At 44.0% G+C, this 18,731-nt stretch overlaps 1 protein-coding gene, 1 long non-coding RNA gene and 1 other non-coding gene across 4 annotated transcripts; all 3 read left to right on the top strand.

The window, feature by feature from the left end:
- The first annotated feature begins 168 nt into the window (after window positions 1–168).
- Window positions 169–250, top strand: trnal-aag. The gene has a single exon. It is a non-coding gene; the product is annotated as a tRNA-Leu (tRNA).
- A 353-nt stretch (window positions 251–603) lies between these two features.
- LOC113591433 (solute carrier family 2, facilitated glucose transporter member 11) lies at window positions 604–3,573 on the top strand. Of its 2 annotated transcripts, XM_035533572.1 has the most exons (2): window positions 604–1,626; window positions 1,711–3,573. In XM_035533572.1, the coding sequence occupies exons 1-2, from the start codon at window positions 619–621 to the stop codon at window positions 2,149–2,151; spliced, it is 1,449 nt and encodes a 482-aa protein (XP_035389465.1). In that variant the 5' UTR covers window positions 604–618; the 3' UTR covers window positions 2,152–3,573. The 2 variants fall into 2 exon arrangements, with proteins under 2 accessions (XP_035389465.1, XP_026887720.2); XM_027031919.2 differs by having other exon boundaries at window positions 604–3,573.
- Window positions 3,574–11,750: 8,177 nt separating this feature from the next.
- On the top strand, window positions 11,751–18,731 carry LOC118242445. Its single transcript, XR_004776865.1, has 3 exons — window positions 11,751–12,133; window positions 16,161–16,287; window positions 18,477–18,731. It is a non-coding gene; the product is annotated as an uncharacterized LOC118242445 (long non-coding RNA).

The following is an 18,731-nucleotide window of genomic DNA, read 5'->3' as shown; positions in this document are numbered from 1 at the left end:
TTAACCTTGCTGAAACTAGTCAGCATGTTGAATTATGAATGTATCCTCTAAACCGCGAAATCCATGTCAGAGTTTCTGGGGCCCGGAGCCTAAATCCAGCAACACCGCAGCTACACATCAGATTATTATGAGGCAAACGAAAACGTTAGAACAACGCGTCTTTTACACGGTAGCGTGGCCGAGCGGTCTAAGGCGCTGGATTAAGGCTCCAGTCTCTTCGGGGGCGTGGGTTCGAATCCCACCGCTGCCATTAACCTTATTAACTTTTCTTTGACAAATATGTCACCTGTACTGAATAATGCAGCTGCACACTAAATTTGAATGCGATTTCAAAGCCATGCTTTACTGTTCTCACGGTTAACCATGACAATGTTTTTGTAGCGCAAGTGGCAGCAGTAACGACTTTTATTTTGAAAAAAGGAAGCTTAGGTTAAATTTAGAAAGTGATTTTGTGTCTACCTTCATTCCACAGTGTGAAAAAGCCGTGTGAGCTACTTGGTTGATTATTAGGTGGTTGGGGCACTGCTTGTCATTATGTATGACTCAAGCTTTTATATGTAACTCCTTTATTTATTTCAAAAGTTACCTTTCAGTTCGTTTTTTTTTTAATTATTTAAAATGAGTAAAGCTGGTAATGACAGAAAGGGTTGTTCTTTGACTCTGACACTGACCGTGTGTGCTGCTGCTATTGGGGGGACCTTTCAGTATGGTTACAATATTGCAATCATCAACGCACCTACTACATCCATTCAGAAGTTCATTAATGAGACGTGTTTGGAGAGATGGGGCACGGCTCTGACGTCCAGCAAGGTCACGCTGACGTGGACTCTCATTGTTTCTGCGTTCTCGCTCGGTGGGCTGTTGGGATCCTTGCTTGCTGGCCCCATGGCCATCCACTGCGGGAGGAGGCAAACGCTGCTGCTAAACAACTGTTTCCTTATGGCCAGTGCTGTCATGGCCCTGAGCAGCCGGCCCGCAAAGTCCTTCGAGATAATCGTCGTGGCTCGCGTCCTTATCGGCGTGAATGCAGGCGTGAGCATGAACGTCCAGCCCATGTACTTTGGGGAGAGCGCTCCCAAGGCCCTGAGGGGCGCTGTGGCCTTCTCCTGTGCCGTCTTCACCGCCATGGGAATCCTGCTGGGTCAGGTGGTCGGTCTGACCGAGGTGCTGGGCGACGAGGCGCTCTGGCCGTACCTCCTGGCCAGCAATGCCATCCCCGGCCTGCTCCAGCTGCTCACCCTGCCCTGGTTTCCAGAGAGCCCGCGCTACCTGCTCATCGACCGGGGTGACAGGGAGGCGTGTGGCCGCGCCCTCGGCCGCCTGCGGGGCCGTGAGGCGTCCGACGCCGAGATGGAGGAGATCCTGGAGGAGCAGAAGGCCACCGGGGAGGCTCGCGCCAAATCCCCGTGGGAGCTGCTTGCCGACGGCGACCTCCGCCGACAGCTGTGTGTCGTCATGGCAGCCAGCAGCAGCATGATGCTGTGTGGGAACGACTCCATCTACTTCTATGCCTCCTACATCTTCCAGGAGGCTGGCATCGGCGTGGAGAAGATCCAGTACGCCACCATTGGAACGGGCGCTTGCGAGTTTGCCGCCGCCATCATGTCTAACTTGTTGATAGAGAGGGTGGGCCGGCGGAAGCTCCTCCTGGGTGGGTACGTGCTGATGAGTGGCTGGGCTGTGGTCTTTACCCTGTCTCTCTCTTTGCAGGGCAAGGTGGCCGGCATGCCTTACCTGAGCATGGCGTGCATCTTTGCTTACATCCTTAGCTTCGGCATGGGTCCGGCGGGGGTGACCGGGATACTGCCCACCGAACTCTTCGACCAGAAGGCCCGGCCTGCAGCTTATATGCTGGCTGGCTCTATGATGTGGGTTAATCTTTTCCTGGTGGGGATGGCCTTCCCTTTCATAGTGAACAGCCTGGGCCAGTTCTGTTTCGTTCCCTTCTGTGGGATCTGTGTGGTGTCAGCCATCTACATTAGGCTTACCCTACCTGAGACCAAAGGGAAGACTCTGGCTGAAATCACAGCCGAGTTTGACAAGTGCAATATGAAGGGTTTATCCAGTTCAGCACAGAACCAGTTACAGCTGCAGGAGACCCAGCACAGGACTGACCTGACTTCTGTGCATTTGGAGATTGAGGAGATCTGATCAAAGGATAATGGTGTTTCTACACTTTAGCATTTTGTGCTATCTTATCTGGCATTAAGAAATAATTTAAGAAATTATATACACCTATATGCTGAATTATTTTGGGTAACGGTACAGTCAAGTAATTTTTCCCCAATTCTGTAGCCTCTAGAATGTTAGTGAACTTTATTGAACATGGGAGGGAAACTCATGTGAAGCAGCATGTGAGGTATAACAGAGAAACAAAGAATATAAATAAATATGCAAGAAACAAATATGTGCAGAATAGATCAAAAAGACCAGTTATTAAAATGACCAGTTATTGCACATTATCTTGACTGTATAAGTAATGAACAGTGTGTAGTGCACATGTATTGAAGCCCTACTGGAATGGAAGTAACCTGGGATGAGACCTTGGGACTATTCTCTTCTTTAAGATAACTGTAGCACGCCTGACCATTTGGTTTTTATTCGCTGGTCTTCAGTTTTAGACACACTTTATTGACTCTTAGAATTTCATGTTGGATGACATGAATCAGCTTCTATTTATTTATTTATTATTAGAAAACACGAATGTGCCTTTAACCTTTTCAGGTAGCACTATTGTGTATGAAACCTTAAGGAGTCAGGCATGCTGTATTTACATGTATGCACTTGTAGAATATATGTTGGTTACAGTTTGTTACAGTGAGACCTCTCTTCAGATGTTCAGGCCAGGGTGCTGGGTGATGTCTGCTTCATGCCAGGTGTAGTCTGGCTTCCTGCACTAGGAACGCCATTCATGCGCTAACAGAGTCTTGGAATTTGGATGTACTTTAACTGAATTTAGAATAAAAGATTAAGGCTCTTACACTGAAACTACTGCATTTCTAGTTATTCAGGCACTGTGTGCTCTTGAATGCCAAGGCATTGTTTGAATCGACATTTTAATACTTTTCCATTATTTGTTTTGAACAAGTAACATGAACTTTTAACTACTTTTTGACACCAAATGGTGCTTTCCACTTTATCTGGGGTAGGTTTTTATTTAGAGGTTAAAGTGAGGTTTTTAAAGTCAAAGATGACCATTTCAAACAATACTGCAACCAAATGCAACCTTACTGTATATACTGTGCTTTTATTTTTCTTCAGTAGGTGGCGGTGTATCCCAAAGGCACTCTGTCATGCTTGTTGCCTCTATTGGCACTTTATTACTGCGTATGATTGCTGTCTCATCCTGTGAACAAGGTCACCCTCAGCATGCCAGTGAGCTGCCAACAGATGACAGGTTAGCAGGAGCGGAAGGGTGCGTGACTAAACACGCTCATCTGCTCCGCTCTTCCCCTGTAAAGTTGGCCTGCTGTCTCCATTGTACCCCCTGTATGCACAGCAAATGTATTGATTATACTCGGATCAAACTATAAAGTCAATAAAGCCTTACATGTGCACTACATGTCAGAGTCATGTGGTCAGTCAATGAGTCTTCTTTAAAAGAAAGTTCAGAAAGTTCATCACGCTGAATGATTTCGGTCCATTTGCTTAGGCGTCCGTTTCCGTGAGGTGTCTGTCTTTGGGACAGTCTCGCACTGTTTATGCTTAACTGTTTTGCTACAACCAGGCCACTGATTTTGACGTGTAAAGTCCAGCGACAAGGACACTGCAAAAACGTCCCGACAAGCTCTTTGGCATCGTTAGCAGACAGAGACCCCAAATCTGGAGTCGCTGAGACCACATAATGTCAAGAGAGCAGCGGAGTCTTGATGTCGTGAAGCAGAGACTCATGCAAAGTGGCAGAAAGAGACCAACGAGAGCCTCCGCCACACACCACCGTAGAACGGAAGTAATCTGGGCAACATCTTCACACTTATTACAGCTCCGGGCTCCTGTCACGGGGGAGAGAGAGACGAGAACAGAACCTCGCGGTCGAGGCATCCGGACCACGCCGGACGATCGTCTCCGGCCTCCGTTTGATGTGAAATCTTGAAATCTAATGCGCCTCCAGCTAAGGGAGCTGCACTGCACCAAGCCTCTGACTCATACCTGGGTAGCTCGTTACATCACCCGTGCACCTCACGCTATCGCCCAGTCAATTTTAGCCACAAGGCTGTGTAAGAAGTTAAAGGAAGACCCTCTTTAATCACTGCTGATGGCATTGCTTGATTACGTGCTGCATTCAGAAAGGTCTTCTGTGGTGTTTGTAATGCAATCAGGAGGCGAAACGTCCCGGCCTGCTCTGCATTCTTCATGTTTGCCGAGGTTAATAACGAACCGGAAAACGTGTCTGGGAGCCCAGACACAATGTACCGAAAACGGAACCGTTCGGGCTTTTAGTCTTGGCGGTAATGCCAGGAGCTGCGACAGTACCCAGACAGAATCGAAAGAACGAGGCAAAAATAATGAGGAACACCAAAATAGTGTGTGATCTACTGCAGGACCTGATGGTCCTTAGCTTTGCGAAAGCTCCGCTGTACTTGACTTGAACAGTTTGTAATGAGCGGTCCAACCGTTGTTTAGGAAGACTTCACTGACTGTGCAGCCAGTAGGAACGAACACGTGGGGTAGTGCACCTTTTGCCAGCTGCAATGCTATAAGTTGAGTTGTTTTAATGATGGTATTAAAATGGATGTAAATTAGCTGTAACATATTGAATATTATAAAAAAAAAATCTATGTGGAATTATTTCTTTATTTCTTGCTTTCAGGAAGAGAAAAGACAGCAAAGCACAAGCCCCGCAAACCCCGAAACATAAACAGTCCATTCCATTCATAAAAATGTTTCATTGACTAACTACAACAACAAAGCTCAAATTGACAAGAAAAGTACACAAATCTATTCTTAGTCTCATGGCCTGAAGGAAAAGATAAAGGAACACCAAAAAATGTCGTTTACCTCCACTGACACATGTATTTGAAAGTACTTGTAGATGACCAACAGCTCAGCCAGGCTCAAGTGTACTAAAATAATATGAGTTTAAAACCAGATGCTCAGTTTCTTCTCCCTATATCAATTGTCTTCCTAGACTCTTGTGTTAATAATAATAATAATAATAATAATAATAATAATAATAATAATAATAAATAATCAAAAAACAAATCAAAACATCCGTACAGAAAAATAAGTTGCTCTCATTTTCCCCCTACTATTTCATATCCCACCTAAGGGTGATTTGATCACTTCAGGTTGCTGTATTTGGTTGAGCTCCTTTTCTCATGTGGAAAACGTGTGGGCACGGTGGTGATGAGTATCCCTGATGGAACGACCGTGGAAGGGAGGGGTTGTGACCTTATGCTGCCCAAGCCTCCAGTAAGCCTCTGTACTAATGGCAGCATGGTACAGATGCTCAGAGTCGGTCTCAGAACAGCGAGACCGCTTGAGCTGAGCGGAGATGATGGAAGATGCATTAACACTGTGTGCCGCTTAGCTGTATTGCGTTTACAGATAAAGGATCTCCTAAAACATGTTCTCACAATGGAACCAGAACAGAAAGCAGGGGCATCCCTGGCAAAATAAAAGTGTCAGTATACAGAGATAAAGGAGGCATTTTAACATGAGGAATCACATTTGCCTCTTGCAATAACCCCTACATACATTAAATCATACTTTGTCTCAAGAAACCATTTCTCGTATTAGTGTTATATATTTCTCAGAGAGTGATAAAACCCCATCTTCCACATTCAGCAATCCACGGCGGAGTTCTGGCTCTACTAGTTATCACCATCATAATTTCCATAAACTGTAAATGTGCAGACAGCTCCTCTGCCTAATTAGTTTCTCGAGTAGCTAGGAGTGTCATTTCAGATTCGGAGCCGTGGAGAGGGCACAGAGTGGTATTTCTGAAAGCCAGCCTTATATGGATTTGTTTTTACGCACTTAGCCTGCTATGGCCCGTGCCTGTGTTGCTCTGCCCGTGATGTTGCCATGACGGTGCGTCAGGAGGGGGCGGGCTTCTAAGTATGCCTGCGCCAAGCAGGTGACCAACCCGCAGCCACACTGAGACGTTCAAACGGAAACAAAGAGATCGCTTACTTATAGATAGACGGACGGAAAGGCTGACAGGCAGACGACGGATGGATGTCAGGCGATCAGTAGCTTCATTGTCCCCGTGAAGAAATCTGCCGTGCAGCCAGGAGAGATAATATAGGGAGACACATAAAAATAAAAAAAAAACCTGAAGAGGAGGATAAATGGATTAACCTTAATGCAGAAAATGTAAATGACAACACCTCGTAAACATCAAACCCAAGGATCATTCTTAGAGCTTTAGCAGCTGCACATGTTGAGAATATATATATATGCATTCAAAAGAAAATCTGTAACTAAATTCTGGTGTGAGCGTGAGGGAGAAAAATGGGGAAATACAGTGATTGATAGTTGTCTCCACAGCTCCACGCTGACTTAGACTGACAGACAGAAAGTTCAGGTATGACTGCCGGAAGCTGTGATGTTCAGTGCAGGTGTCTATGCTGAGTCTGTCAGTGTACCCCTGGGGCACTGGACCTTGGGCCAGGAGCTATGTTCTGCCTAGGTTCTGCTAGGATATACTAGGTTCTCGTAGATTCTCACAAGATTCTCACAGGTGAATTTGACTATCACAGGAAGGGGTGTCACTAGATATATATGAATAGGGGGCTAAGCCCCTGAGGAGAACTGCAAAAATGGAAACTAATCAAGGCATTTTAGTTGGCTCTTTAAGTAACAATACATTAGCATTTGTTCATCATTTTAGCCCCACTGCAGTTCTCAGGAATATTTAAGCCTGAATGATTTTTGAATGAGGCACAATGCAGGTTAGCCAATCAGAGCAGATTTTTTTTTAGCTCAAAGCCATCTTAACGGCACAGTAACTGAAACAGCAGGTTTAATACTAAGAGATAATGGTTGCAAAATGGTTGTGTAAGATGACTTATGACTGTTTTTGGACCATAAAGCCACACAAACGTCGTAAGTGCACATAGAAAAATATAAAATAAAACAAAAAACTTTAATATGCATCAGTGACAGGAAGATAATTCCAAATGTGTTTATCCAGCAAACCTAATAGCTGTATTTCATACAGATGTCTCTACTTGCTTGTGAAACAGTGCTTCTCAATCATTAATAATAAATACATGATGACTTATCTAGCAATTCCAAATCTAGAGTCCTGCATTTTGTGGCCCTCCCTGAGGTAAAAGTAAAACCAATACATGCCTAACGTGAATTTTTAAAATACCTCTCGTCCTTTGCCTTTTTGTTAAGACACACTGGTGTTGACTACTTGTTAATTGTATGCAAGCAGGCTGCGTCTCCTGGGTTCCTGGGACGGAACAGACCGGATGAAGCTGTGTTTGGAGGTTACAAAAAGCAAAAGACCAATCCCAAGACTATAGCCTGCGGAGATCATCCTCGATCTGCTTAATAAGAGCCAAGGCCTAAATGTCACTTGAAAAAAAACGTTTATCGCAATTAATGTGTCAACATTTTTCCAAATGTTGAATATAGAAATTGTACAAAAATATGTAAAATAACACACACACACACGCACACATACATACACACACACACACACACACACACACACACACACACACACACACACACACACACACACACATATACACACACCCCCAAAGACAGGAAACTGAAGGTTTGTGGAAAAAATGGTGAAGATATAACTCTGGTGGAGAGCTGCAGTAATGAACCTCAAACACAGGGCAAGTTTTTTTCTCCAGTACATCAGAATTGTTTTGAGGGAAGCTGTCAGTTTTAAAGGATATCCCTAAATCTCTCAGGTTTATACGCTGTTTACTGCCTCTGCTCAAACACCATTCCAGCTCAAAACAAGTCAGAATGTCTGTGTGTTTGGGTGTAATTTAGTTTAGTATAATTTGAGTTATTGGAGATGAATCACCACAGGCTTTGGTTTCTGATCTGCACCGTAGCCAAAGCCCTATGAATAATTGTACTGTGCATATATGAGTTTGCATAGACTCACCACCCACACCTCTTCTCCCCATCCATCTACACCCAGTGACGCTTATGAGGATCTGGGCTTCTGAGTTATCCGTTTACCTCTGAAAGACCCAGGGAAGAGATGGTATGCAATGCTAGGCCAAATACTGATGTAGGACACCCTCCAAGGGGGATGTGGAAAGCATGGCATTAAGATCATTAATAAGAGCGCTGTTTCGAAACTCGGAGTTACTGCTGTACTTATCTTGATTGCTTATAGAAGAGTGCTGAGGCATTAGGGGAATAGCATCCCAGTTGCAATGCCATTGGATCCATTTGTAGCTTTCCGGTACAACTTTTGGTGCAGGAAGAATGAATGAGTTGATCACAGATTCTGTGGATATTGCTTAGGTTAATCTAGTAATCCGTCTGATTACATTTTAGCTCTGGACTCTCCTAGCTGGGCTCTGGGCTCCCCAGGCTGGGTTCTGAGCTCTCCAGGCTGGGTTCTGTGCTCCTATCTGGGATTTGGACTCTCCAGGCTGGGTTCTGGACTCCTACCTGGAATCTGGACACTCCAGGCTGGGTTCTGGACATTCCAGACTGGGTTTTGGACTCTCCTGGATAGGTTCTGAACTCTCCTGGATGGGTTCTGGACTACTATGGCTACTATCTGGTTCTGGGATACTATCTAGGTTATGTACTCTTGTGGACAGGTTCTGTGATCTCCTGCACCTCTGGTACAGGCAGCATGTGGCCTTTTTGAAAATCTGTCTGTTCTAGATTTGTGTTGTGTAAGGGAGCGTAGGTCATGAGTCACGACTTGGCAAAATATTTTATTTTGGTTTCTGACCAATAAATACAATCTTAGCCACCAGTGATGTAGAATTCAATTACATGGAAGCTGTATCAGAACTTCAAGGTCACCTGTCAAGTCCTATTATTCCACAGCACATCTGGCTAAAGAACGATGCTATAAATTCAGACAACTGGCTCAGGAACGGTGCTACAACGTGGAAAAATAATCTCAAAATTATGATCTCAAAGTGGGTAAAGGTTTGGATGCAGCAGAACCAGAACTGCCCGGCACCACTAGAAAACAAACCTGTCCGAATGCCTGGACCTGGTGCGTTTTCCACTACTCCCAGTACAGGGCAGGGATGCGAGTGCAATGGAAATAAAGGGGGAGTCATACAGATGTTTACAACATTGTCGTGAATGACTCAGCCATCACATGCTGACAACTGTAATTACTCATTTTAGACTGGAGCAAATGTGATCAATCTAGGCACAATAGTCAGCACATGCAAATGGCATTTTCACCCAGTTTTGCTCCTTTCTTTTCAGCACACAATGACAGTTGTTTGGTTTTTAGAGGCCTTAGTCTTGCTTTCCTGTGTTATCTACAGCATGAGTGGAGGTGGAAGTTATGGTAATGGTTATCGCCATAGCGATCAGACAAGTCTTAACTCAGCCTTCACCTGCCTTCTGTTGCCTGCATTGATTTTCCTGTCTGCATATGATAAAACACGCAGATGCATGTAATTAGTATTTATGGATTTTTGCATTTATTGAATTGTAGGTGGTTTTATTTATGCATATAAAACTATACAATGTAACAGTATTTCAGTCACTACCTCATTGCTTTAACAAAAGCATAGAAAGAATGACATTTACTGTTTTTTTTTCCTAAATAATGTTATTAACCAAAATACCAAATTATTAACCAAAGTGCTCTGCTTTATATTACATGATTTCTGTTTCAACAGAAGGCACAATGGCTGCAAATGTACAAAATTGAGTATCCAGCAAACTGGGGTCAAGGGCGGAAGTAGAGGGTCATGGGTGTGTTCAGCTAACCAAAACACTGCCTGTGTATTACTGAGCTTACTCTCCCGCTCCAGCTGGAGAGAACCACTGATACCAGGGCCCAGCGGCCTCAGACATGCACACAGCCCTTTCATTTCTGTATTAACCTTTTAGGTTTCTGCCTACGATCTGAGATGCCAAAGCATGCTAGATGAACCTAGCGGACAAATGGAAACTGGTGTATGTTTTTTTTTCTTCTTGAAATTAGGACATGTCTGGAAGCGTGCCCTCTTGGCTGAGGACACTAGGGCAGAGGAAATATTTACAAGCAAAGTGTAATAATAATAGTGAGATTATGGAAGCTCATTAGACATAAATGAATTGTAATCATGGCCACTGGCTTCCAGAGAAGTGCAGGTCCATAACAGAATAAGAGGCCTTAATGGTGAAACACAAACCGGAGGTTAGTGACCTTTTACCCTGACTTGTTAAAAAGACCTATTTGTTGACTAATCGATTCCGAGACGCCGATCCGCTTAAAAGCATTTCAGACCCATTAGATTTTTTTTGTGTGTGCACATGCCAGGGGGCAGACTGGCCCCTATTCAGCTCACTACATCAGACTGGATGAGGAGGGAGCCATAAAACCTGAGAGGGAACTCTAACCCAGCAGCTCTGTATATCTGCCTCACCCTCAGGCTCTGGGCCTTTCTGACACAGGGGAAGAAAAAGGCCACCCTTCAGGTGACTGGATTTTAGAAAAAAACTATTTAATTCATGTGCTCACTTCGTGCATAAAGTGCATGTGCAAATCTGAGCCTTGCCTGTCTGTGTGTGTGTGTGTGTGTGTGTGTGTGTGTGTGTGTGTGTGTGTGAATGGGGGGGGGGGGTACAGTGCAGATATGAAATGACACCTCGAGCTGGGCTGTGGTTTGGAACAGAGCATGCTATAATTTTATATATTTGATGCTCGTTCCATTTTCCAAGTAGTGTTTTTTCCCCCATTTGCAGCATTGTTAATGTCAGCTGTATTAGTGCAAGTCCTGTGTGCATTTGGCACAAATCCTTTAGCATGTGTCATTAATCCTAAACGAAAGAGTTCATTTTACCCAAATGTAATGATATCTGAAAACTTGAACAGAAATGCGGTTTGGACCCTCTGTTAATATTCTTACTACCTTTTCCCTGAAACCCAGCTGGAGATCTCATCATGCTGTCCTAGGCAACCCAAGGACATAAACACAAGCCACTGATCGACACACACATTTCCAACCTTATTATTAGAAGTGCTCTTGATAATGAGTAGAGCAACTCTCAGAACATGGACAAATTTATGTTCATGATGTCCAAACACAGTTAACTGGAGCGTAGTTGCTAAAAGAGTACCAGCATACGCATTTGATTGGAAAAAATAAACATATGGAAACTTGACATAATACAAGCAGGCAAGAAAAATAAATGGATATGAAAAATTTATGTCTCATGGTCTCCTTGGCAAGTAGTGAGAAATGAATCTCAGAGGTCATTATATGTAAAACCATCTCCCAACCAACTTGAAATATTGTTTTCATTATGGTTTAATTTGTAGCCTAGTCTCATAATGTTATAAAAATAGGGAATATGACCTTCTCATTTGAATAGAACCAGAAAATGTCAATAATAATGTGACTTGCGTGCCTCTTTCTGTCTCCAGTGACATTTTCACCAACCACCCCCTCCACTGCCCCCAACCCCAACACCCACCCCCCACCCCCAAGGAACTCGGCGCATGTGTGTGAGCGTAGCGACTCAGAACTCTGAGTGCGTGGGAGAGGAAGGGAGCGAGTAGAATTAAGCGTGTCATTAGTGCCAACGCATTGACTTCTCTTCTCTGAGTGTCGTTGTTGAGGGGCGGAGGCGTGCCGAGCTCAAAAGCCTGAGAGCCAGGAGAACATCGCACCGGCCGTGGTGCGGGAAGGTCGGCTCTCTGTGAGGCTGACAGGAACGCAACACACCATTTTCCATCTGGTCTGGGCCAGGGAAGCAGAGGTCAAGGATCATCAATGCCAGAGGGAGGAAGAAATTGGAGGAAGAGAGGAAGAGAGGCTGAGGGGGGAGGAAGAGGAACAGAGATAGCGGAGCGCACGACTGAAAAAGAGAGACGGCAAGAGAGGGACAGAGAGATAGATGGGGAAGAAAGAAGGAGGGAGAGAGGGAGAAAGGAAAGCAATTATAAGGGAGGGACAATATATCTGTCCAGAAAACCTCTTGAAAAATAGCCTTCTGTCTCCGTAATTATAGGGAGGTAAGCATGAAAGCGACTGTTTTCAAGCTGCAATGCTTGGACCCCCTCTCCATATCTCTCTCTCTCTCTCTCTCTCTCTCTCTCTCTCTCACTCTCTCTCCCCTTCTCTGTCTCTTAATTAGTAAGATTACTGAAGCAGAGGATGGTGTTGGGATGAATTCTGACCCAGAATCACAGCCGTGCCATGCAGACGAGTGACATCTGTCATTTGCTAGGGGCATTGCTGCTGACATACAGATTCAAAAGCATTCCTTCTCTCTCTCTCTCTCTCTCTCTCCCTCTCTCCCTCTCTCTCTCCCTCTTTCCCTCTCTCTCTCTCCCTCTCTTTCTCTCTCTCTCTCTCACTCTCTCTCTCTCTCTCTCTCTCTCTCTCTCTCTCTCTCTCTCTCTCTCTCCCAGCTTACTGTTACTGTCAGTCTAGAGGGTGAAGACAGACACCTGCCTCCCCTGATGTAGGAGCATGAGATTTGCCACCATCTATGTTCGGTCTGGTTGCTAGGCCACATCACTAGAGATTTAACACTGCTGCTGGCGGTTGTAGTGGCATTAAAGATATTCTGTTCCATCTCCTATCAGCACTGGAGGTTTAACACTGGTGGTGCAGTGCTGGATCTATGGGAGCACACAGCCAGCGGGTGGAGTTGTTGGCGGCTGGGCAGACTGGATGTGCCCACCAGCATTCAGCACAGACGGGGCTTGAATCCCCACATCAGTGCTGCTGCCTGCACCACTAAAAGGGTTACAGTGGTGCTTATAACCCATTTTTATAGTGCCCAGTGCAAGCAGGTGCCTTCAGAGCACACTGGATGGTGCGATGAAACAGACGAAGCAGAAAAGGAGAGAGCACATGACTCACCGTACTGACACGATTCCTGACATGGTTCAGCAGTTACGTCCCTCAAGCCTGGTAACGAGAAGGCCACCAAACCGGCAGAGCCACACTGTAGAGCTTCTGTAGTCTCGCCAAGACCAGGCAGGGGAAATTACCACAGCACATCAACCCAGGCAGTAGTTACGCTCTATGACTGATCATTGTACTACACTGGATTAGCATTAAATTAGCCTTAAAATAAGCATGGACAGGAATGCTTTCAAAATGCTGTTCTGTACAAATTACCTTTTACTAAAACTGCCATCAGTAGTGCAATCGGAAGGACTTGCAACCTGCTGGAAACCACAGTATTTTCTTATAGCTGGTGAACAAGTGGCTCCCTGCTGAGTTTTCACCGTATTTCACTGTATTTCCCAGCGGTGGCGACGCATCTCATAAAATGCAAGCGTTTCTTAAGCATTCCTCCATGTTCATCATAAGCCAGCAATGACACCTCATTTTAATTTAAATGGCCTCTTATCTGATTATACGTTGGGAGCAGGGAAAGACTTCATAATGCGGTTTGACAGTTAGTTTGAAAGCAGGGACAGATGCATAATGTTGCATTAACACCAAAATCACTTCCTCCATATGTTATGGTCAGTTAATGCTTACAGTAGTTTAACTAAACAACATGTACTGAGTCTTATATTCCAGAGAACTACTGCCTGATCATGGCTTCTTTACAATAACTATTAGTTCATTACTGATCACATCAACATGAATCGCGCATTTAATGACTCTTACATGCAGCCTGGTGAACTGAATTATTCAAGTAGCTTATTCCAACACTTTGATGTCTAAACACATTTGATTATCTTTATTAATGTGAGCACAAAAAGCGGAGAAGCAAGGGACACCTTACTTTCTACTCATCAGCCTCCTGCCTGTGATTTTTGATGAGCAACCTTATAAGTTTCTGTATATTTGGCGCTGTGTGCATCAGATATCAGCCTACGCATGGAACACTTGTCAAAATAGTCTGAGAATTTGCCTACCTCGCTGTAGTTGGAGAGTTTGCCTACCTCGCTGTAGTTGGAGAGTTTGCTTACCTCGCTGTAATTGGAGAGTTTGCTTACCTTGCTGTAGTCGGAGAGTTTGCTTACCTCGCTGTAGTCGGAGAGTTTGCCTACCTCGCTGTAGTCGGAGAGTTTGCTTACCTCGCTGTAGTCGGAGAGTTTGCCTACCTCAATGTAATTGGGGAGTTTTCTTACCTCGCTGTAATCGGGGAGTTTGCCTACCTCGCTGTAGTTGGAGAGTTTGCCTACCTCGCTGTAGCTGGAGAGTTTGCCTACCTCGCTGTAGTTGGAGAGTTTGCTTACCTTGCTGTAGTCGGAGAGTTTGCTTTCCTCGCTGTAGTCGGAGAGTTTGCCTACCTCGCTGTAGTTGGAGAGTTTGCCTACCTCGCTGTAATCGGGGAGTTTTCTTACCTCTCTGTAGTTGGAGAGTTTGCCTACCTCGCTGTAGTTGGAGAGTTTGCTTACCTTGCTGTAGTCGGAGAGTTTGCCTACCTCGCTGTAGTCGGAGAGTTTGCTTACCTCACTCTTTTGCTGTAAGCGTGCCTGTTTCTACTGAACAGTTATCCTTGGAAGACATTGTTAATAGGAGATGTGTCATGGGAAAATATGATTCACTGTATGTTATGTCTTATCGCCAAGTTTTTCAGAAAATCTCTTTTAAAATATGACCAAATGGATAAATACTCTCTGTTAGATAACAAATGAGGTGTTGTCATGTTCTTCCTTAGGAGCTGATAATGAGTTAGGGTGATACAAGTGAGAACTCACTGTTAATGACAGCGGCGTCACTGCGTTCTTCCTTAGGAGTTAGTGAGGAACAGTATTAAAGAGCGAAAGACCTGTTACCTGTTACCTTGATTTCCAGGCAGTGCAACAAAAGCATATTTTGGGGATATCTCCTTTAGTGACTGACATGCTTTGTTTCTTTCTTGTTTTTCAGCTAACCGTGGCCGATCAGACGTCCACCGCACAGTTATATAGCTAAACACCTATTGTTCTCTCAGAAATGACCTAACAGACCATAGAAAACACATCTCCATATATAAATTAATTCTCTTCATTTATAAATCATTTTCTTATTTATCTATACTTAAACTATTTATTATAGAAGTCAAAACCATGTCCAGTTTCACATGAATATTTTCCCTAATTAATGATCTACAAATTACTATGCGGCATGCAAACAAACCCAAAGACCCATTGTTGAGAATCAGTGTTGATGTCTCAAGCAGGAGACAGGAGTCAGCGAGGTGAGATCAGAGAGCGCAAAGGCCAGAGAGTCCAGCAGTTCTGATGTCACTGACAACACACACGTACACACACACACACAGACACACACACACATACAGAGAGAAAATGTTCTTCAAAGATATTCAATGATACATATTTTTAACTCTTAGCGAAACACTGCTCTACTCAAAACCATTTCTACCATCTCCAAGGTATAGAGTCAGTTGTCACTGAACTCCCATTTCAAACCAGGTTTATTTATGGACAGCAAAATAAACTATGAAATATAAAATAAAAGAAAGAAACATTGTGTGAATAACAGCCATCGATTTATTTTTAATAAGACAGTAAATCACTAAAGTAACTTGGTTGAATTTCTTGCAGAAAACACATTAACAGTCAGTTTTAAAAATGACTAAGAATATGAGCTTCTGTGAGATAATCCTGGGGATATGTCACACGCTCACGAGCTGTTTGAAGCTAAGCAGTGAACAAGATATCGAAATTCAATTATTAATCAATCAACAAGAACAATAATGTGCCTTATGTCATATATCATACTGACATCTTTGGAAATAGTTAAATGTTATCAGAGCATGTGACCCTATGTGTGTTCATGTGTGAGTTAACAAAGTTAACCTCCTGGGACCAAGGTCACAGTGAAACCAAATTTTAAAACTCTACTTATATAAGGATACTCTTTTTCACAAAATTAATTCTTGCTGCGTGCCACACATTTACTGTGCGTGCATGTGTGTGTGCATCTGTGTGTGTGTGGTGTGTATATATCTGTGCGCGTAAGCATGTAAGTCAGAGTGTGTGCATAACCCTGTGAATGTGTGCATGCAAATGCAGATTTCTGCTTATAACATTGTATAACAGGACTGTCTGTTCTGCTTTTCTGAAGACCCCACAGCCAGTGAAACCAGTGAGAGGATAAGCATTCCAGCCCAGCTGTCTCTCCAAAGGAAGAGGGTGATCGCTAAAACAAACGCCCACAACTTCTACGTCACACACTTGTGTCATCCTCTGAGGTGCCCTCAATCAACCAGCGTCTGATAGATTTTGGTCAAAAAGTCACTCTACCTAGGTTGATGCGTTGTGCGCGCGTGTGTGTGTTGCCCATTATGCGGCTATGGCTAAAGTCTGTTCAGAGCAATCACAGTAGTTATTCCGGGTGTCACAGGAGCGGAGGGGAGCAGGGTTGGCCACCACTGCCTTAGTAGAGCTTATGACAGTGTGGGATCTTAGTTACAGGTTTTCTATTTTAGAGCGGAAGTGTGATTTCACATCATAAATCCTGTTTCTGCTGTTAAGACATTAGGTAAATTAGATCAGGTAGAAGTAATGCTCAGACATGCTGAGGAGGCTAAAGATACAGTATCGTGGAAGGACTTTGTTTGGTCAGAGCGAGATGTAATCGTTCTATACTTGAGGTTTTTCCATGGTAACAAAGAAATGGAGCTGAAATTCTCTTTCTCACACACACACACACACACACACACACACACACACACACACACACACACACAAACACACACACACACACAAAGTGACTTTAATAACAGCAAAAGTTAAAAGAAAACAGCAGGAACCTGAGAAAGCAGAGATACGACAGTAATGCCAAACAAGTAGCTGGTGTAAAGTACAGTTGAGTGCAGGTAAAGTAGAGGTAGACATATAAATGCTTGAGTTAATTTTTAAATCAAACCTTTAACTGGATTATTTTATAATCCCTTTTATGATGACATTTTTCACTTGAAGGGGGTAAAAACATCACAATGAACAGCAAGAGAGACAAAGGCCATATCTGAATTTAACTTTTAACTAGAGATTTTTTCCTGGAGATATTTTCTAGTGCCAGCATTATGAGCAGTTGCAATGTGTGAACCAGTGGAGATTACCCAATTAATAAAATGCACACACACACACACACACACACACACACACACACACACACACACACACGCGCACACACACACACACACACACACACACACACACACACACACACATACACACACACACACACACACGTACACACACACACACACACACATACACGCACACACACACACGCACACACACACGCACACACACACACACGCGCACACACGCACACACACACACACACACACATTCTTTAAAGTGCAGATTTTATTATACAGAATTATTTTAAGAACACAAGCATTTTGTAGAATAAGCACTCTGTTATTAGTCCGGAACTTTTCTTGTTCCAGAGCAGCAGGCAGTGGGACTCCCACGGGAGTCATCATTTCTTTGGTGTGAGTTTGCCTGGGAGCCTTGTGGGAGCTCAGAGGCTGAATTGCACAAATGTCTTTGCGCACATCTGCTCATAAATTCAGAAAAAGTGATTTATGAACGATGTGCGTTGACAGTGCGAATGCTTTACGCAGCCCAAAGCCCACCAGCGGCCCTCCATACTTGCACACCCATGAAACTGCAAACACCTTGAACTTGTTTATTTTGCTGCCGTGGTGACAAGGAACTGAGAAATCTCATCAGCTGTCGGAAATGTGGAGGGAAAGATGTCTGTGGGTGTTTCCTTTGGCTCGATAGCTGGCAGTGCCAATGAAACATGAACATCTCTGACCATTTTACTGCTTTTCATAACACTGGCACTGATTACCTGTACGGACAATTTAAATGATTTGAGTTGAAATCATGGAACCTTGAATTCAAATCATGGAAATCATGGCTCCAAACTGGCCATTTGTACTTCTAGGCTAAGGGATAAAAAATTTGGACCCTGATAACTTACAAATCCATGATATAGTTGTTGGTTAGAAGGGCAAATAGAAAAAGAAAATTAGGCATATTGGGAGCAGTGACCTAAAACCACTTAAAAATGAATGATATACAGAAACAATGGCGTTGTCAAAGGTGAACTGTCCAGTGGCAGTTGAGTTCAGAAGAAATCATGTTACTTATGATTTTTGCCACACTTATTGTGGGCTTTGCTATGCTAATCAGGACCCAATGACTAGAATAAATACATGTGCAAGAAGGCAGAGAAGGCAGCTGCAGATCCACGCTAAACACTCCGTCTACCGGCGCCTCTTCTCAGGCCCACTCTCACACTTTAACTCTTCCTCAAGTGGCAGGTACATGGTAGGGAACAAAGGGAAGGTTGTCTTAAGCACCTTTAGGCTTGCTGGACTCTCAGACATGCAATACAGTCATTCTCTCTCTCTCTCTCCAGCTGGGTTGCTGGGATATTTTTAGCATCCTCCTGAAGGACCGAGCCGGGCTCTGAAAACAGTCTTTGTGGCTCTCCATGTGGGGGCGGAAGAAGAAGTAGACTCATGAATTGTGATGCCCATGTGAATTTTAATGGGAACACAAAAGGGGCGGAGAACTCAGCAAGGCAAGAGCATGCACAGCATCGCTGGCCCACAATGAGACCTGAGAGAAGCGCTTATCAGTTAATCAATGAAATATGAATCAATAATTAAAC

The sequence above is a fragment of the Electrophorus electricus genome, chromosome 14, assembly GCF_013358815.1.
Source record: "Electrophorus electricus isolate fEleEle1 chromosome 14, fEleEle1.pri, whole genome shotgun sequence".
NCBI classification, from domain to species: Eukaryota; Metazoa; Chordata; class Actinopteri; order Gymnotiformes; family Gymnotidae; genus Electrophorus; species Electrophorus electricus.
This window is presented reverse-complemented; position numbering and strand designations above follow the sequence as displayed.

Bases quoted from the DNA above. Each gene is read 5' to 3' on its own strand.
- LOC113591433 (XM_027031919.2), top strand. From the start codon at position 619: ATGAGTAAAGCTGGTAATGACAGAAAGGGTTGTTCTTTGACTCTGACA.